Below are 20,810 nucleotides of genomic sequence, written 5' to 3' on the forward strand. Positions count from 1 at the left end.
GGTATCCTCTTAGGGTATGTCGAGCAGTTTCCAAAAGGGCTGATAGTGTCCCATTGATTAAATAGACTCTCCCCCAGAGTGGAAATCATTTGTTTTACATCCCCTACCTTCCGTTGAAAAATACCAGGTTCAAAATGGATCCCCATATCAGGTAGTATGTTTTCCTAGAACCAACCACCTTCTGGACTTAAAGGACAAACAAGGCTGTTTAAAGTTTGTTGAGTTGATCAAGAAGTTATTAGGCTTCCAGGGCTACTGCAGTTTTGGGTTTGAACCAGGGTCTGTCACAGAGCTAACTGTATCTAAGTCTCCTTTCTGGTCTTTTCTGGTACATCCCTCAGGCTAGGTCTGCACTATAGTGTTTTTCCTGCAAAAAAAACCTGTTTTTCCGCAAATACTCGCAGAGCGTCCACACTTCAAACGCGTTTTTGCACAAGTAAAATGAAAGAACAGAGGGGGTTTTCCAGTGTAGGTATTCCTCTTTCTACGAGGAATAACTCCTTTTTGACAGGGAACAGGGATTTTTTGGGCAAAAAGAGGCAATCGAAAAAAGCCCAGGTGCCCTGGTGCCATTCTGTAAATAGCAATCAGAGTTTCCTTTTGAGAGAACCTCCATGCAGCCTGGATGCTCTCTTTTGCAAAAACTTATCGCTTTTTCGATACATTTTTGCAGTGTGGATGCTCTCTTCCGTAAAAAGCTTCTTGCACAAGAAGCCTGTAGTGTAGAGATAGCCTCAGATGTCATAGCATGCGTTCGCCACTCCGGGGGCGGAATTCTTCAATTCTCCCACTCCTAGACCGGGCTGTGCATCAACTCTTCTTTCCCGTCCCATCTGAATTCAGACTCTTGTCGCCTGTAGTTTGTAATCAGTGAAGACAACAGTAACAAAACAGCTGTCTTAAAACAAATTGGATCAATGTACCAGTAGGTTGAAAGCATTAAGAGGAGAAAAAAAAGGTATTTTAAAATCACAGTCTACAGATATATCTATTGTAGCTAAAGACTTAGCACTCCTTGATGATAACGTAGGGTGACTTCTTTAGACATCTCTGCAGGTCCCGTATGAGTGGTCTTTTCTTAACTGTGATAGTCCTTTTAATCACCTGTTTCCTAATCCTTGTGCCTGCTTGTCGAATCTTTCTGTAGGTTGGCTGGATCCATTAGGGAAACATTTCAAAGCTAACATTTCAGGCTTATATCTTAATCCTTACACATTTACTGAGGAGTGGTTTATGTTAAGCTATTCTTTCCCTTCCTGCTTGCTTTTCCTAACAACCCCCTCCATTAAACTTAACCAACATGTTCACACCCTAAACATCCCATTAACCAGATCAACATACTGTATTCATAAATTCTGACAGAGTCACTCGAGTTCTGTCTCTGGGCCTGCCAGAGCGAGAAGCACACACTGTGACAGTTGTGAGTTAAAGAGCTAAGTTGCTTTCTCTAGGGCTGTAAAAGTCTTATTCCTCTGTGGATCAGGCGCAAGAACCTGTTACACATCCTCCTCAGTGGATCACCCACAGGACAAAAGGTGAGGTCCTATTGGAAATCCGGCCCAGAATTGCTAATCATGTAAACAGTCACTACTTACCAGATTTAGCTACACACCTTTACGACATTAGTGAATATGAATAAAGCCCTTTGAAATCTCCCCTTGACTGAATGCAGCATGGAAGATGGAACATCACCAGTTATTGTAGCCTGTGTACAAGCAGCAAAATCACGTTTGCTGACAGCCAATTCCTGTAGCACTATCCACAAATACTCTCTGAATTTCTTCCTCTTGTGTCAGATTGGACCCCTGAGGCCATGGCTGCTATGGCTGTTCTCTGCCACACCTGCTCAGATTCATCTGTGGAGCTGCCCAGGGCAGTTGAGGTAAGCCACACTGACATTCCAGTTATTTTCCCAGGTACCAGCGAGCTCATGAAGAGCTCACGAAAGAGAATCTTTCTTTGGCATTCATTGTCGTGTTGAGCAAATGATTTCACTCAGCGACCCTTGGTGACGGCAGTAGGTTTCATTTTCCAGGTCATCAGCAGAAAGTGCAGGGCAGGGAATCTACTGTCCAGTCAGATCAGTGAGATTTATCATTAACAGGTTTCTGGCTTAGGACCAGTTCCTCTGCTTGTGTAAATTGTTGTAACCTGGGTGAAGTCAACAGAACTATGACAGTTTACTGCAGGGTCAGCACAGGCTGCCTAGGGGAGTGGATTGAATTTGGGCTGGGAGCCAGCAAATCCCAATGTTGTGATCATTGTATCAGACATTTCCCTTGTCTTTGGCATCTCCCAGATGAGGTAATGCTCCATGGGAATCCATTGGAAGAGCACTGCATTCAGAAGGTGCCAGTTTATCTGACCTGTGGGAATGGATTACATTGGCATTCTAATCTCTTTGAGATTCAAGTCAAGGGTCCTGACTTTTCCTTTCACATTTCTGGAACTAACAGAGAGATTCCCATTTTCTGCCAAGATCAGCTGATTGCTTGAGCTTATAGCTCCTAAATTTGAATACTTGGGGCTGATTAGAGGAATTTGTTTCCCTTGTTTGATGAACAAAGCTCATGAGTGTTGTTCTTCAGGGCATTCATGGTTCAAAGGCCATCTGCTTAGCCATGCCTTTGGCTGCAGTTGAAGGCATATATGTCATGTTTATTTTAATTTGGGATAGAGTGTATTTTAAATTGGCACTTAGGATAATTCCCTTTAAGAAGTTGTTTGCGTGGGTCTATGTCTGTAAACCCTCAAGGCCAGAGTATCCTTTCAATGTTCCCTCTAATTTTTCCCTATACATGTGCAAAATAAATTTTGTTATATGCACCAAGGTATGTGTGGATGTGCACCACCAGAAACACTTGCTGATGGCTACTGCCAGCTGTGGGCACTCTGAATCTCCTGGGCAGTCACCCAAGTGCTCAGCTTCAAGGGAACACTGTTCTCTACTAGCCAAGAGTTTTGTAAGCTGACCATATAAAAAAAGTGACTATCCACCTGCTTGTTGTTTGTTTTTGTTTTTCCAGGCTATAATTCAGGCTGTTAGAGACCAAGGAGAAAGTGCAGAATTTATAACAATGGATCCACAGGTCAAGTAGCACAAAATATGCACGGAGTCACGTTGCAATGTGTAGATGTGTGCTCACCTCCTATGTGGCTGAGAAGAACAAAAGCCTGTTGATTAGTAGAATGAATCGTTCATAACAAATAGTTTGTTTTTCTGCTTGTCCAGTGTCGGCTAACAGATCCTCTGTCCTCAGTATGTGATTTCCATTGTATATGGGATGAATATTTTTGAATTATTTTTTATTCTATGGCTTGATCATCACCAATGCCCTGCAAATATATGTTATTCAAGCAGTGTTGGTAAGATGTGATTGGCTAGATAAGCCACCTGTTATTATGCCTGCCCCCAGATTCGATCCGCAAGCAAGCTATTCCAGCCCTTTAGAGTCACGTGTGCCTTTTAAAATAGCTTTCCTTGATGGGCAGGTGGCTTTGAAAACTGCTGTCCAGAAACATTAGTGTTATCAAAATTTGGCTGTTCAAATAGTCTCATAGAGCAGATGCAAAAGGACCCCAAACAGAGTCAAAGTGAATATTTTTAAAATGCAGAGGTACATCTGGCTGGACTTTAGTTATTTTACCGGAGAGCAGGTAAATTATCAGTTTGAAGTCCATGATGATACACCAGATTAAATGTGGAGTCTGTGGCCTAATTATCCTTATTGCTTTTTTTTTATTTGTATTACAGTAGCACATAAGGGCTCCATCTGGAACAAAAGAGATGGGCCCTGACACAAAGAGCGTGCCATCTAGCAATGAAATTGGTGTGGCAGCCAAAGAATAAAAGGCAGAGCCTCAAATCAGTTTTTTGTATAGTGCATGCAGTTTCTGGTTATATTAGAAGAGGGGTGGGCAATCAACAGCTCGTGGGTGGGACACAGATCACCAGGGTTAACCCCTGGTGGGCTGCTGGACACTTTATTTATCTGCGTGTCCACAGGTACAGCCACTGGCAGCTCCTCTTGGCCGTGGATCGCTGTTCCTGGTCAATGAGAGCTGTGGGAAATTGTGCGGACTGGGGCACTGCTTCCCGCAGCTCCCATTGGCTGGGAACTGTGATCCGCAGCCAATGGAAGCTACAAGCAGCCATACTCCAGGGGGTAAGCTTGGTTCACTGTGTCTGGCCCACAGACCGCTTACCCTGTATTAGAACATAAGAACAACCACACTAGGTCAGACCAATAGCAGCCCAGTATCCTGTTTTCTGACAATGGCCAGGGCCAGCTGTTTCAGAAGGAATGAAAAGAACAGGGCAATTTTAACTGATCCATCATCCCCTGTCATCCAGTCCCAGCTTCTGTCAGTCAGAGGTTTCGGGATATCCAGAGCACGGGGGCTGTTGATGGTCCTGTTTTCCATAAATGTATCTATGGGTATGTCTACACTACCCCGCTAGTTCGAACTAGCGGGGTAATGTAGGCATACCGCACTTGCAAATGAAGCCCGGGATTTGAATTTCCCGGGCTTCATTTGCATAAGCCGGCGCCATTTTTAAATATCGGCTTGTTCGAACCCCGTGCCGCGCGGCTACACGCGGCACGGGCTAGATAGTTCGAACTAGCAAGCCATTCCGCACTATCTGTACGCCTTGTTCCATGGTTCGAACAAGCCGGCATTTAAAAATGGCGCCAGCCGGCTTATGCAAATGAAGCCCCGGAAATTCAAATCCCGGGCTTCATTTGCAAGTGCGGTATGCCTACATTACCCTCCTAGTTCGAACTAGGGTGGTAGTGTAGACATACCCTAATTGTTTTTTGAACCCAGTTATACTTGTGGACTTCACAGTATCCTGCGGCAATGAGTTCCTCAGGCTGGCTGTGCATTGTTGACCACACATGCTTCCTTTTGTTTGGTATAAAGCTGCCACCTATTAGAGAACAAGCATATTTGTAAGTTGGCAGTTTGGGGAGGTTAACATAGACAATTCCTCTCTCCAGGCAGCAGTGTCATGGCTGCTTTCATCTGACAGTGGAGAGGCTGGGAAGACATTCCAGAGCTTTCTGGAAAAACACGGTTTCCACAGCTTTGGAGAAGTAAGTGCCATATTTGCATTGCATGCATGAGAAGTGCACATGCTTGCCCTTTACTCAGAGTGAAGTGCAGTGCATATTGGGAGAAAGTTGCAGGCTAGGGAACTTGCTCGAGGAACAGACAATGGTGACATATGAGCACTATGTAACTTTTAACCGTTATTGTCATGGCAAGATTAACACAACTGAAGGGAAACAATATCTAGTTTCTTAATATTTCTAACCAATTAATCTGAGATGAAGGGCTTGTTTACGCTACCGAGCCTCTAGTACAGATTAGGGATGTTAAAAAGTGGGTTATTGTGTACAGTGTAACTGCTAAAACTCAGCGGTTACATGGTTACACACACCCTCAATGGCAGCCGGCTCTCTAGGAGTCTGTGCACACTGGAAGCCGGCTTTTAAGCTAGCTCCTGGCATGTATCAGCTCCCATCTGCTGCCCCACACTCAGGGAGCCGGTGCGCACTGGTGGCCACCCCATGCTACTGCCTCTGTATCAGATATCTGATACAGAGGCAGCAGTGTAGGGCAGCAGCCGGCTCCCCGGGAGCTGGCTCCTGTTTGCAGCCCCACTCCTGGGGGAGCTGGCTGCCGCCTCTGAGCTGTCTCCCCAGGAGTGAGGCAGGAGCCTGTGTATAACCGTGAATATTAACGGATAATCCAGGCTTATCTGTTAACTGCTTACATGGTTATATGTTCACATCCCTAGTACAATCACAGTGCAAATTGACAGAGGGAGTTTTTCTGCTGACAATACTATGCCTTATCCCCATATGACATTAGTTTGCTGACAAGCACTCTTCTGTCAGGAAAGTTGCAGCTACACTGGGCAATCTGCCATCACAGTTAAGCTGACAAAATTTGGTCGTACAGACCAAGCCTAAGAATGCTGATACCGCGGAAGAGGATGTGCTACTGCTGATTCAGTAAAGCTGCCTCGAAAAGAACAAGTATGTCTTTGACTCTGGTTGAAAGCCACTTTCAGGAAATCTTCCTGCAAATCATGAGGATGCTTAACGCTGGTTCTACCAGCGCGAAAGACTTGAAATCTTTCATCTGCTTGTACAGGCGGACTTGCGGGCTAAACCTTGGGCTGATGACCCTGCCCAATTGATTCCACTTCTTCAAAAAGCACTAGAGCGTGGCCAAGTTTCCAAGAAGAAAGCCCAAACATCAGTGGAAGAAGCCATTGCTGCGATAAAAGCCCCAGTCACTGGGCTCAGAAAGTAAGTCAGCTCAGTAATAGTTTGAGGCTATGTCTACACTTGCAGCTTCTTGCGCAAGAACAGCTGTTGTGCAAAAACTTGCCTGCTGTCTACACTACACGCACGTTCTTGTGCAAGTAAATTTACAGTATAGCGTTGTAAAACAGGGCTTCGTCCGGAAGAGTTATTCCTCTCTCCATGAGGAATAAACCCTCTTGCACAAGAGCTCTTCCACAAGAGGGCAGTGTAGACAGGCAACATGAATTTCTTGGCCAAGAAGCCCTTATGGTTAAAATGGCCATCACAGCTTTCTTGTGCAAGAGAGCGTCCACACTGTCAAAGATGCTCTTGTACAAAAGCACATGGCGGTGTGGATGCGCTCTTGTGGAAGATTTTTTGCACAAGATCTTTTCTGCAAAAGAGTTCTTGTGCAAGAAGCTCCCAGTGTAGACGTAGACTGATTATGTGATACGGAATTGAGCAGTGCCCAGTGCTATCCCGAAGGCCTGAAGCCATCACTTACTGAGCATTTCCAGGAGGTGTTGGTAAGGGGATATGGCTGGAGTGACCTCCTGGGATGATGCAAAGGTTTTATTTTGTTTTAAGTAAATCTGGTAACCTGGTTACCTTGTTTTTCAGGTTTATACTCCCTTTTCTGGTAAGAAAGGCAAGGGAAGGGATTTCCAAACGTGAACATTCAAAGGACTTAGCTATGAAGGTTTATGCCTTATTCAAGACAGCATACTGGGCTCTGGCTAAGCACATGGTTGAAGAGGTAAAATCTTATTTTATTCCTTCATGTCAGGAATGTTAAAGGGAGACTGTCAGGCTAAAGTGTGTGGCTATCCAATGTGCTTTGAGCTTATATCCAAGTGAATAGGCATTTTTCCAATGAATACAATGGGAGCCAAGCTAGGTCTACACTGGGCTCTTTGAAACACATCCACTTAAATTTAAATCTCTGTGTAAACCATTTGACTGACTGGTCTCCATGTATTCTTCATTGCTCTCCTACCTTTTGCATTTAGTTTGAGCTGTGGCACTAGAGAGACTGTTCTTATGATAATAAGAACAAAGATAATGCTGCTGTGTTTGACTTTCCACTGCTGTGCTTGAGACTGTTGGATGAATAAACCAAACCTTTTTAAATGAAACATGTTCACACACAATAGATTTTGTTAAATACGAAGAAATACATTTTAGTTCTAATCTAGTTGACAGCGCTGGTGTTGACTGTGCTGCATTGAACACCTGAAGTCACTATGGGCGTGTCTGGACTACACCTCTCTGTCGACAGAGAGATGTAGATTAGGCACATTGAAATTGCTAATGAAGCAGGGATTTAAATATCCCTCACTTCATTAGCATAAACATGGCCACCATTTTTTTTCAAAATGGAGTTTTTTTTAAAAAAAGGCAGTCTAGACGTGGATCTGTCGAAAATAAAACCTTTTACGACAGATCCTGTAAATCTCGTTTTTTGAGGAATACAGGATCTGTTGAAAAAGGGTTTATTTTCGACAGATCCGCATCTAGACTGCCTTTTTTTAAAAAAACCCTCCATTTTGAAAAAAAGTGGCGGCCATGTTTATGCTAATGAAGCGCGGGATATTTAAATCCCGGCTTCATTAGCAATTTCGATGTGCTAGATTTGCATCCCTCTGTCGACAAAGGGATGCAGTCTAGACGTAGCCTATATGTCCAACAACTATTGTCATTCCCAACAGTGTTTCTTGCCAGATGAGGACTTGTTGTTCTTCCTAACACATTTAGAGATTGGAGAAGTCTTACGGTGTAGATCAGCAGACATCGTCCTCAGGTGAAGTTTGGTGTTTTGTGTTTCTCAGATATTCTAAGCCTCTGTTTACTTCCAGGCTAGTGCCTGAAACATACTTTCATTATATTGACAATACTTTGACAGAATACATATGAGCCCTCATCCTTCTGATCCTCATCCTTTGTCTGGAAACAGGTGACAGGAGCGGGATCATGTGAGAATTACCTGTTGTGATCCCTTCATATTGGGCAACTGGTATTGGCCACCTTTGGCAGACAGGATACTGGGCTAGATGGACCTTTGGTCTGACTCAGTATGGCCATTCTTATGTTCTTCTTCTCCTCTCTTTTCTGCAGGGCGAGCAGGAGGAGGCAAATATTAGACCATCAGATGGCCTTACAGTTCCCAGAGGTGAATGTAGCCAGACCGGTTCCTTTACAACTTGAGGTGGGCGCAACACTGACAGGGGAGGCCATGCTCAGTGGTAAGGATGAGGGGACGTCTACAGGCCAAAGAGTCTGAGGTAGCAGTTTGTATAGATTCATTGATTTCAGGGCCAAAAGAGATGATTAGATTATTTGTAGTTTGATCTCTTGTATAATGTAGCCCATGGAATATTATCCCGGTGTTATGCCCAATCGCTTGTTTGGCTAACACTTGTCTTCCAGAAGGCATCAGAAGGTTTAACAGGTAAACGATATAAAGAACCGCGCAGAATATACGTGACGTTGTACCGGGAAATGGTGTGAACAGCCAGGAAGCAACACAAAGATATTCACTGTAGGATTTTCAAAAGCCTTCAGCTTTGGCTTAACTTTGTTCACAACCAGGCCCGCTGACAGGAGGGAGAGGGAGAAATTGCCCCAAGGTCCAACGATTCGAAAAGGCCCAGAATTCCTGACTGCCACTGGACTCCAGGCCCTTTAGAATCACCACTGGAGAGACGGGTGGTATGCTCTGGAGCCCTGCGCCGCACTGAGGGCTGGCGGGGATGCCAGGCAGTCCTGGGGGTTGGCTGCCCAGTCCCACCCCTTCCAGGAGCATGGAACTGGCCCTCCCTCTTGCTCAGGGGCCTGGTGATCCTGTCAGCTCCCCTGCTCACATCCCTGGGGATCAACGGGAATGTTCCCAATCAGTTAAGTGGGAACAGAGTCCAGCCACTGCTGTGTACATTTGAAATGTCATCATACATGTCCTTTATTACACAGATAATTTGGAAGTCAAACATCTCTCTGCTGCAATATATCAGTAAGTTAGCAGCTAAGAGACACACACAGAGCTGGGTGTGGCATCGTGATACATGAGCAGGTGCTTGAGATGCTTGGTGCAGCTAGTCACATTTCCCTACATTGCTGGAATAATTTAATGTTGGTGTTTTACTACGAGGCCAAGGCTGCATGTCTTTTTGGTGTTTTTTATGTCGCATGCATTAGGGTTGCCAAATTCCCTTTCATTACACTTGTCTTGGAATTGTCAGATTCAGGCTTTAACTTGTATTCTCATAGCTACTTTTCCAGCTTTAAAAAAGTTGGATACTTCCAAGCCCGAATATGATCACCACTTGGATTTCATACTTTCATTGTGGTAGCATGCAAGAGCCCCAGCATGGAGCAAGACCCCAAATTCTCACGTATCGGCTAGGTGGAGATCATCTGTAGTTAAAATCACCAACAACTCCGCACTGCATTTTTGTACATACCTTTTGGACTTCATGCACTCATTCCTTATGTAAATCCCATTCATTATGCTAAGTGCAGACAAAAGAAGCCAGTTATGTAATGATTTAAAATGTTCTATTTTCTGTTTTAATATCCATTTAATGGTTTTTTTGCTACTTTGGGCCCCAGGCGTAATAATTAGTCATGGAGTGGCTAAAGGAACAGCCCGGGTGTTGAAGACTATTCAAGAAGTTAGCAGTATTAAGCAAGGAGATATATTAATTGTGACAACCATAGGTGTTGGCTGGACTTCATGCTTTCCCTTACTTGGCGGCTTAGTCACAGAAATTGGAGGAGTGCTGTCACGTGGTACGTACATGGGTAAATAATTCATAACCACTGCTTTGACCAATGAATTTCTCCTCTTTATTTTTTGTGATTTTTTTGAGAACAAGTCACAGTGGTCTCAAAATAGATCTGTCATTCACAATGATTTTTTGGATTCTTTCAGAAACTCATTTCTGTTCTGCAGATGATGCTTGAGCTGGTAAATGCAAATTAAAAAAAATTTGTGGTGTCAGTCATGTGGCATTTTTTCTGTTCTCTAATCAGACAACCCTGCAAATAAACACAAGGTTAATTGCACAATTTACAACCAAAACTTGCTTTCTGGGATTATTTGACTGTTCCTCCATAGAATGTGTTTTCTGTGAATGTTTATGTTAGTGAAACCAGTGTGCTTGAATGTTTCAAAAAGCAATTAAATTCACAGATAGTTTTTCCACAATGGGCTCCCTTAACATGCGGACAGTTCTGAAAGACTCAATAGCTTCTAGTGGAATTACCCATTTTACAGATTGACAATATTGCCATAATCAATGGCATCATTCACAATGTTGCAGCGTTGACTGTGCCCTGTATTTGCTCAAGTATAGTCCAACAGTTGAATCTGAAAGTGGACCTTGTAGTCTGCATCATTTACTTCCTCTCCATCCTTTATATGTGAAGATTGTCTGCATTTTGCCCTGGCATTTGTATTCCTAGGTGTTGCTCTTTATGTGCTGACTTTCAATTGTGTTGAGTTTCCTGAAATCCCCCCTGTGTATGCATGCATGGATAGGAGTTTTTCTACTACTGTAGAAATACCCACACCCTGAATGAATTTAGCTGCCACATTGACAGAAGAATTTGTCTGTTGACACAGCTGCATCTACACTTACAAAACTGGGGGTTTTGTTGGCATAGCAGTGTCACCAGATGTGGGGGACGGGGGAAAGGGTTTCGCCCCTCTGACCAACATAGCTATTCTGGTATACATTTTAAATATAAACCAGGCCTAACATGGCAACATCCCAACTACTTATAATGTCTGTGGATGGAATCAAAAGTTTAGCAGAGCTTTGGTTAGACCCTATTTAATGTGCACAGCTTCATTAGTCAGGCATCTGAACGCATATATTACTGGGTTTCCCTCAGTGTTGCTTTTGGCTTTGCCTTTAAAAATAATAATAAAAAAATCAATCAGAAAACTCTTTAATTCAATGTTATGATTAAGACTTTAATTGCTCCATGTATGGAAATTCAAGATCATGATTTTCAGTAACAACTTAGCCACATTGTACATAAAGGAGCCTCAGTCCAAGCATCTAATTTTGCACCTGCAATTTTGTGTCGACAGTGAATTGTGGGTGCAGATAACAGCATGTCAATGTCTGGCTACCTGATCTGGAGGCATAATCTAGCAGTTTACCTGTCTAAATTCTATTAGGTGTTTCTGAAAGGCATTATGGGCAAAGGAAGTGTGGGTACAAAATGAGATGCCATTTTAAAAATATTTGGCTGATATTATATTTTAAAACATATAGTCATAATAAATTGAAGCAAAGAAATCGAGTTACGAGATGCTGTGGAAATTATAATTGTGTGTTTTCCAACATTAATGTTAATAAGATATCAGTCATAATGTTGCATGAATGTAGATCTTTCATTTGTATAAAGGTTGAACCTCTGTAGTCCGGCACCCTTGGGACCATACCAGTGCCGAACCAGAGAATTTGCCAAACCATGGGAGGTCAATATTGTCTAGCTGCATGACCAACACTTCAACTGCTCACTGGGCTCTACTCACTGGGGTAAATTAGAACTAAATAATAGCACAGAACACTCATGGAACTGCAGGAAACTTGGCCACACCCATGATAAGTGGACATCCAGCTAATTAAAATCATGCCGGATCATGGATGTTGCCAGACCAGAGAGTGCCGGACTACAGCGGTTCAACTTGTATTGATTTCTCTTTCATGCAGAAGTAGAACCCTAGCAGAACACTTTTATCCCCATTTTCAATAAAAATGGTAACAAAAGTTAAATATTTGCTGAGATAAGGACATGCTCACAAGATGTTTATTAATTTACAAACCCAAAGAATGGATAGCTTTCAGTGGAAAGCTCCATTCAGTTCTTCGTTTTGATATCTCTAGGGACTGTTGGTTGTTCTGCATCCACTGTGGCATCAAAACAAATGTTGCTACCTGCCCCAAGCTTTGAAAAGCAAAGTTAAACAACTTATTATGAAAAAGCCCTGAGACTAAATTTGTCTAAGTAGGGTGATGTGTTACCATTGCTGAGTTGCCATACAATACACCAAAGGGACCTTGCATGATCTGTATTAATGAATGTCCATAATATTTTCATTGTACCTTGCTGCAAAAGCTATAAGGACAACTGGTTTACTAATAACCCAGCCCTAAATGATGTCTTACATCCATGACAGGACAGCAGGTCACAAGGTGGATAAAAAAAGCCTCTAGAGACCTCTGGTGGACAAACACAGATCTTTCTTTTTCTATTATGTATCTGTGTATTAATGAAATGTGGAATTTCATCGATAAGATTCCATGTGATTTTTTTCTTGCATTCCATAAGAATTTGTGGTTCTCTACTTTCCCATGTTTTATTTTTTCCTTCCATGGCATATAGTTCATCTTCTGAATTGTCACTGGCTGTCATAATTATTGTAATTCCTGGTCAAATTATGACTATTTTATTTCCCTTTTAACAAAGGGTGGCATATAAAGCAAAACTCCTTGGGTGCAGCTTTTTATTCTGTCTTTATATGGCACCCAGAACAATGGGTCATGGTCCATTACTAGACTCTAGAGCACGACAGTGATTCACGTAATTAATAATAATAATTATCTCTCTTTCTTGTTCCAGGTGCTGTAATTGCAAGGGATTATGGGCTGCCCTGTATTATGAAATGTAAGGGTGCAACCTCCTATTTTAAGTCAGGTTGGTTTCCATATTCCTTCATTTAGACGCAGGGCTCTACCAAATTCATGGTCCATTATGGCCAATTTTACAGCCATAGTATTTGAAAATTGATAAATTTCATATTTTCAGCTGTTTAAACCTGAAATTTCTTGGTGTTATAACCGGTGGGAAGGTCATTTTAGTCAACATTTTTTAGAGAGAATCCTGCGCTACCTTCCCACCACCTTTAATAAATCAAGGTTTTGTTTTATAGGAGACAGAGTGATACTGGATGGATTCAAAGGAACGGTGCAGAAAATTGAGGCATAAGACTGTTCACAGAAAGGAAAGGCCTACCCATGAAACTACGATACCAATTTGAAATGGTGCCTCTTCTTTTGGGAATACTCTGTCATATGTAGAGTAAATTTGTTGATCACTTATGAATGTTGGTGGTCAAGTTGCAATTCTTCCTGTTGAGCTAAAGATTAGGTTATCAATTGAGAACTATATAGTGACCATTCATATATCATGGAAAATCAAATTTAAAAAACCCAATGGATTCTCCTAGTGATAATTTTGTGAACAATCTGTTGGATAATATCTATTCTCCCAAACTATTCATTGAAAATGTGCAGACAAAGAGCACATTAGCAAAAGGAATGCCAACTTCACAAATAATGTGTATAAATGGCTAGCTTAAAATAGTTCAGCCATTGAAAGTTAAAGCAAGTAACAATGAGTGAAACTGGAATACTTTTCCATACAGTCTATGGAACTCACTGCTACAAGATGTCATTGTGGCCAAGACCTCAGCAGGAATTAGGAAAGAGTTTACAAACATAACAACAATATCTAGAATCACAATAGTAAGGATTTAAAAAATAACTAACAATAATAAGGATTTAATAAATAGCTAACCTTGAAAGGGATAGAAACAGTTTTGGCTTCAGGGTATAGTCCCATCTCTAACTACTGGAGTTAGGAAGGGAACTTTCCCTGGGGCAAACTATTCCATAACCGCATACTGCAGAGTTCTTTGTTCCTTCCTCTAAAGCAGCTGGGCTGTGTCTAGACTACATGCCTCTGTCGTCAGAGGCATGTAGATTAGACACATAGGCAAAGGCAAATGAAGCCGCAATTTAAATGATCGCGGCTTCATTTAAATTTACATGGCTGCCACGCTGAGCCGACAAACAGCTTATCAGCGTTAGTCTGGACGCTCCCCTGCCGACATCAAAGCCCTTTGTCGGCAGCCCCGTTATTCCTCGTGGGATGAGGTTTACCGGGGCTGCCGACAAAGGGCTTTGATGTCGGCAGGGGAGCGTCCAGACTAGCACGCTGAGCGGACAAACAGCTGATCAGCTGTTTGTCAGCTCAGCACGGCAGCCATGTAAATGTAAATGAAGCCGCGATCATTTAAATCGCGGCTTCATTTGCCTTTGCCAAAACAACAAATCTACATGGCTCCGTCGACGGAGCCATGTAGTTTAGACGTACCCCTGGTGTACTAGAGTCGGTGCATCCTGATCTAGTCTGCACTTTCCTTTGTTTCTAGGCATGTGTATGCAAGTTTTGTTAAATCATTGGAAATCTGTTACTTCCATTCAAGAGCAGAACTTTGCCAGCATGAATACAGCTATTCAGTCCCCAGACAACCTGCCATACTTTTGCCTAGTAAGGACATGTAAGCACTTGAAATATTTGTCTTCGAAGCCAGCTATCCTGCTGGGAGATATGCCTTGTCAAACGAAACATGCGCTCAATTTAGGAGTAATGGGATGACTTTTTCTGGCCATTATTTTACCAGAGATCAGACTAGATGGCCTAACAGTCACATCTGGTCTTAATCTATGAATCTATATGACTTGACCCAGTATGTGAATTAAAAATAAAAATAAAATTTGTATGCACCATGTAACACAATACATCCCAGGGCAATATATGCTCTTGTGTGGGGCCTTCTCTTACACCACACAGAATCAGCATTAACCAGCCTGAACAAGCTATTGCACAATTACCAGATTTTACAGCCATCAAACTGTTGTTCTTTGTCCATCAGATTCGGGGAGCCTAAGATTAGGGGAAACCTCCGTACATTGAAACAGTTATTTTTTGTTTGGTGGCAAATAATAGCTTAAAGATTAGAGAAATTTGCTTTCTCTCACCTCGGATGTTTACTCTGCTCAACTTGCCCGTCAGGATCCTTTTAACATTGTGCTTTTGGGGTTTTTAAAAAATTCTCTAGCCTTGTGTAGTCCAGGAACTGTTGAGGGACTCCACAATAAAGCTGGAGGATGTTGGGTATTTTAAAGAGAGCTCAAACATGGTCCCTAGTGATATATATTTTTTCCCCAGTACAGTCTTGGATTCCGTCCATAATCATCATCCAAATATAGACCTGGAATCCAAAGTTGTCTCCTACTTTACCCTCAAAGCTTTCCCATTTCACTTTGACAAATCACCAAGGAATATGACTCTGAATATTATTTTTAGTAGTTCAGTGTATTGGCCAATTAGGATTTTAATATAAAAATACTATCACTCTCTTCACAGTTATTCTCTCAGATAAAAAACAATTGCTTGGTTACAGACTTCACAGATCAATGTTATCACAGCTCTTATTTGCTTTGTGATATGAATGCTTAAACATATTTTTAATTTTTTGGGGGTCTCTTACTTTCATGTGACATGAAAACCACCATGACCTCAGCAGGCTATTTTCCTGTTGTTAAGCCCTGAACCCTAATCTGAAGGAAACAAACCCAGGTCCTCTTATTTTCAAACAGATAAGATTTGTGAGGTTATTAATCACAGGTTCAAATGGCTGTGGTGGGAATAGAAAGTGATATACCGTTTTATATAAAACTTGTCAACATTTATTACAGAGTTGGACCATCAGTCCAGTGGGAGCTTTAGAAAGTCATTCTGTGCCTGGTGTATGATAAAGAGCGATTTAACTGCATAAACAACCATGACATCACGCTGAACTTACATGTGCTTTCATCTGCCTCCTAATGATACAGTTTCTTTTTAGTGCATGGTATTATGCTTTGATTCTTGGATGGGGGAGTTGTCGCTTCTCCTGTGTGTCCTTTAATCTACCCACCCTTTAGATAATAGAATAAAATATTATTTTTCTCAAAAATCTTTTTTTTGGTATGCATTTTGTTCACGTTTATAGGGATAATTCTTTATCTGCTATAAATCAGCATCGTTCCAAAGAAATCAGGATAGATTAGGTCAAGATTTGGCCAATCAAATGGAATCTTGGCCAGTCCATATGCTGGAAAACAGCCACCTCTCCCACTGCTAATAATAATAAAATTGAAATGGTCCCTGCCGTGCTAACATGTAACATATATACTGTATATTTGACAGCGTTTTGTGCATCTGTCTGTCCATCTGTGAGTCTGTTTGTTCAAGCACGCCTCCAAAAGGGTAAGAGCTAGCACCACCGCATTTGGAACGGTGCTTCCTTTTATCATAACTTAATGCAAGGTCAGGGTTTGGTTTTGCCAGGACAATGGGATGTGCCTGGAATTGTAAATGGAAAAGGAAGGGTCTGGCATTAGGAGAGTTATACAGTAGAATGACCACAGGGGGGCAGCAAGGGGCCAGTGATGAGGACCAGGACAGCGATAACCCCACTGGGCCAGCAGGGGGCAGGTATGGAGAAAGGGACAGCTATCTACTATATATTTCAGAGAGTTTGTCTGTGTGTCTATATCAGGGGTCTCCAAACTTTTCAGCCCGAGGGCCGCATTAACTATCAAACAGCAGTTCTGGGGCCGACTACACACTTGAGGTCCAAATAAAAAACAATCAAAACATGGATGTTGTTTTTAATTATTTATTTAATATTATTTTATTCAGTTATTATTTAATAACACATTGATACACTACACATGAACACCTGTATTAGTGTGAATGGTGAAATTGTTTCCTGGATGCCAAAATAGCAGACATTTCTGGCTTTAGATTTGTTGTCCCTAACATCAACACGTAAATTTCCATAATTTTTTTTCTGTAGACAAAAAGGTCTCCACGGGCCGGATGAGAGGGCCTCGCGGGCCGCATCTGGCCCGCGGGCCGTAGTTTGGAGACCCCTGGTCTATATGTCTGTCTGCATCCCTTCCCCTGGCTGTGCCTGCTGCAGCTGCAGCTGCAGGAGCCATGGACAGGCACGTCTCACCTGGCCCCAGCCTGCTGTGGTGAGAGGAGGTTTGGGTAGTCCTCTCTTCCCAGGCAGCCTGTATACTGAACCCCTCATCCCTAGCCCAGCCCCAGAGCAATGATTTAAATGAAGAAAAACAAAAGTTATCGGAGTTAAGGACCTGAGAGACACTCGGTAAATCTTCTAGTATCTCCATATGACAGTGGGATGTGCCAGGAATTATAAAATGGAAGGGGAAGGGTCTGGCAGGAGGGACAGTTATGCTTCAGAATGACCACAGAGGGGCAGCAAGGTGTCAACTGATCATGTCCAGCCTATTGAAAGAAATATTTGTCTTTTCAATGCACACTGTTCTTATTATTACTTAGGAGCCCTACTCATGGGCCAAGCTCCATTGTGAGGTGTGTTACACAAACACAGAACCAAAAGACAGGTGAATCTGTGACCAAGCAGGGCTGAATCAGGTAATAGGCCTATTGTAAGTTCTTCAGAGCAGAGCCTATTTCATGGGTAAGCTAAACTTAAAGACTAATAAATCACTGGATCAATTGACAATTGTCGGTACAGTAGAATTTAGAGCAGGACAGATTTCTTCTGTTGGGGGGGGTCACAGTAAGCTTGAGGACCGCTGAATGGCCTTTGGCTAAAGGTGCTGTCACCCATCAATAGCACACTGCCATTCCTGTAATGGTGTAGTGTAAAACTTTCATATAGCTCCTGTCAAGGTCTGTTCAGTGAGCATTCATTCTGATACACAGTTCTCAGACCAGGGCTATGCTTAGACATATGCAGCTGCGTAGGGCAGCACTACATTTGGGCATAAGTGATGTTCCAAATTTAGTAGTGCCATATGCTGCGTATGACTAGAGTCACCACCGGCCACGGGCAGCGCCATCTCCCATGGCTCCAGTCCCCTGACCCTTCGCCCACTGCTCCATGTTTGAGCCCTGTTGGCCCCCGTCCTCCACCTTCTGCACCCTGCTCTGCCTTCCAGCCCCAATCCACCAGACCCCTGGCCCATGTTCCACCTCCCAGCCCTGTCAGACCCAAATCCTCCACCCCGCAGTCTCCCTGCCCCCCAATCCACCTGTTTGTCTGCAGCTCCAGCTGGCTGTGCCACTCATGTACCTGCTCCCTCACCAGCTACCCGCCCATCCCCCCACAGAGCTCTTGCCTCCACCGCCTTGCCCTCATGGAGTGGCAGGGGATGGACAATGCAGGTGTTCAGGCTACACAGGACATCTAAAATCTTAAGAAGAGCCCTGTCTCAGACAAGTTAGTAACAGTGCTCTAAGACTTTCAGTATTACTTATTTAGGACTGGCTTGCAGCACCTAAGAGTGTGCTAAGTGCCTTGTGGTAAAGAATAGACGAGCTCCAACAAGCACACTAATTTCTGCCACATAGTCTCCTTTTGAGCGATTTGTGGGACCGAGACCCCTTTGAAGCACTGTGGAATCGGTATCAAGGGTTCTGGGCTTGTGCCTGACAGACAACTGTTCTGAGCAGCTGAGGATAAAAGATCACGGGAGGTGAAAAAAAACCTCCAAACCCTGAGAAGCCTTGTTTTAAGGGATGAAAGACGTGCAGTCATTTTGCAGGCTTTTGACGGCACTTAGGAAGGATTAAATGTGGCCTCTGGGGGAAAAAATGGTCTCTGAATCAGACAGAAATGTGCAGTGAGTGGAGAGATTACATGGTGGGGATGATAATTATAGTTACACTCGGCAGCACTGCCGCCTCAATAAACAACGTTGTGACGCTGCAACTGTAAATCTTGAGGGGAAAAATAACATCCCTTCTCTCCCAGGACAAAACCTTGGTCAGCAGCATAAAAGAGAGGAGAGATCCCAGAAGAAGTCCTCTGGAAAGACTGTCAATCAGCTTTCAAAGACTTGCCCTTTGTCCTGTCCGACTCTCCTCCCTCCACGTGAGGGAAAGTGCCAAACAATGGTGTCTACAAGAAGGGCATCATTGGGAACATGCATCAATGGGAACAATAATACATTCTGGATCTTGTTAACATAGTGGTCTAGATTGGGGTGGGCAATAAAATGGCGGTGATTCATCAGGGTTGGCCCCTGGTGGGCCACAGCCACTATATTTACCAGCACCTCCGCAGATACCGGTGATTGCAGCTCCCATTGGCTGACCTCAGCCAATGGGAGCTGTAATTCCTCGTACTTATGGAAGTGCAGGTAAATACAGTGGTTTGGGGGCCCACCAGAGGCAAACTCCAGTGGTGCAGATCTGGCCCACCTTCTGGTATTGGCCCACCCCTGGTCAAGCTCATTTCCACTGACTACACCACCATTTGTGGTTTTACTTTCATAACTGCACCCAAAGCAGAGCTGCCCGGATTGCTCTTCATGGCTCTTCTGTTTTACCAGTTCTGGGAGTGGAGTTTCTTTGCTCCTCCGTGTGGCTGATACTCCTGGTTGCATGAGCCAAGCAGAGGTGAGCTTGTGATTGCAGCTTTCAGGTTGGCCATGTTGACAGAACCAACATGGAGATTCTTGGCCAGTTGGGTTCTGCCTTGGCAGATTCTCCTACTGCTTAATAGAGTGGTTGAGCTTTTATACTTTGTGTGCTGGGAGGAGAATTGGAGTTGGGGGGGGGGTCAGGATATTGGGGGTCTCCACAGCAGTCTGCACATACTGTGTCTCTGACGTTGGTAGGGGAAATGGCAGCGGGCTGCGTACAAGCAAGAAGAATCCCACTTAATGTGATTCAGTGGCTTCACTAGCCGTGAAAGAGTACCACATTTCTACAGCAGTGGCCCTTCCACCTGCCAAACTGGAAACAAATACCTCTGAGCTTTAACTGCCTCGAAGGGAGGAATGTATTTGCTTATTCATTTACCATGCGGCTCAAGAATGCTTATTTTCTTACTCTCTCGAAACAAACAGAACGAGGGAAATGGAGCCAGTAGCAGGGTGCACGTCATTTGGAACACTGACGACCAGAGCTCCAGGGATCATGTGAAACAGACAGTGTAATTCCCCAGTTCCTGGATGCTACAAAGTGGCCATGATGGAACCAATAATAATAGAAAATAAAATGTGAGAATTCGGTAATGGTTGGCAGGCCAAAAGGCAATCCCAAAAGAAAGTTCTTAGCTGTTGTAAATTTAGGTTAAATGTTCAAAGGAGCCCAAGTTAATTTACAGGACAGTTAAAGAGCCCCCCCTCCCCTTTATATTTTGTGCGGGTTGCAGCATGCCATTAAATCTATATACAGGTGCTGTATCATGATCTGATAATGCATTAACCGTATGCATATATGAAAAGTCTCAGAAGGGGAGCTGTGTTAATCTGTAACTGTAAAAACAATGAGTAGTCCTGTGGCACCTTAGAGACCAACAAAAGTATGTAGTATCATGAGCTTTCATGGGCAAAACCCACTTCATCAGATGAGTCCAGCTCATCATCTGAGGAAGTAGATTTTGCCCACAAAAGCACATGATACTGTATACTTTTGTTAATCTGTAATGGCATGTCTACACAGCAGGGCAAAACTCGAATTAAGCTTTGTCAATTGTGTAGCTGAAGTCGACACAGCATAATTCGGCTTTTGGCGCTGTCTACACAGAAGGAAGTTGAATGAAGAATTCTATTCCTTTGACTTCCCTTACTCCTCGGGTGC

The 20,810-nt window shown here is 43.2% G+C and overlaps 1 protein-coding gene across 8 annotated transcripts in view; it reads left to right on the plus strand.

Moving 5' to 3' along the window:
• LOC102454033 (uncharacterized) overlaps positions 1–14,147 on the plus strand; it is an 86,151-nt gene extending 72,004 nt beyond the window's left edge. For 7 of the 8 annotated variants that reach the window (XM_075939969.2, XM_089781525.1, XM_075939968.2 and 4 more), the window contains 10 exons: positions 1,797–1,882; positions 3,027–3,089; positions 5,004–5,099; positions 6,166–6,323; positions 6,942–7,077; positions 8,030–8,121; positions 8,436–8,563; positions 9,927–10,106; positions 12,954–13,028; positions 13,264–14,147. In XM_075939969.2, the coding sequence (XP_075796084.2) occupies positions 1,797–1,882; positions 3,027–3,089; positions 5,004–5,099; positions 6,166–6,323; positions 6,942–7,077; positions 8,030–8,121; positions 8,436–8,563; positions 9,927–10,106; positions 12,954–13,028; positions 13,264–13,319 (1,070 nt within the window). In that variant the 3' untranslated portion in view covers positions 13,320–14,147. Of the gene's footprint in view, positions 1–1,796; positions 1,883–3,026; positions 3,090–5,003; positions 5,100–6,165; positions 6,324–6,941; positions 7,078–8,029; positions 8,122–8,435; positions 8,564–9,926; positions 10,107–12,953; positions 13,029–13,263 lie in introns of those variants that run through there. The other variant, XM_089781529.1, reaches the window with a different exon arrangement.
• Positions 14,148–20,810: the final 6,663 nt, after the last annotated feature.

The sequence above is a fragment of the Pelodiscus sinensis genome, chromosome 12 (assembly GCF_052426305.1).
Source record: "Pelodiscus sinensis isolate ZL-2025 chromosome 12, ASM5242630v1, whole genome shotgun sequence".
NCBI lineage: Eukaryota > Metazoa > Chordata > Testudines > Trionychidae > Pelodiscus > Pelodiscus sinensis.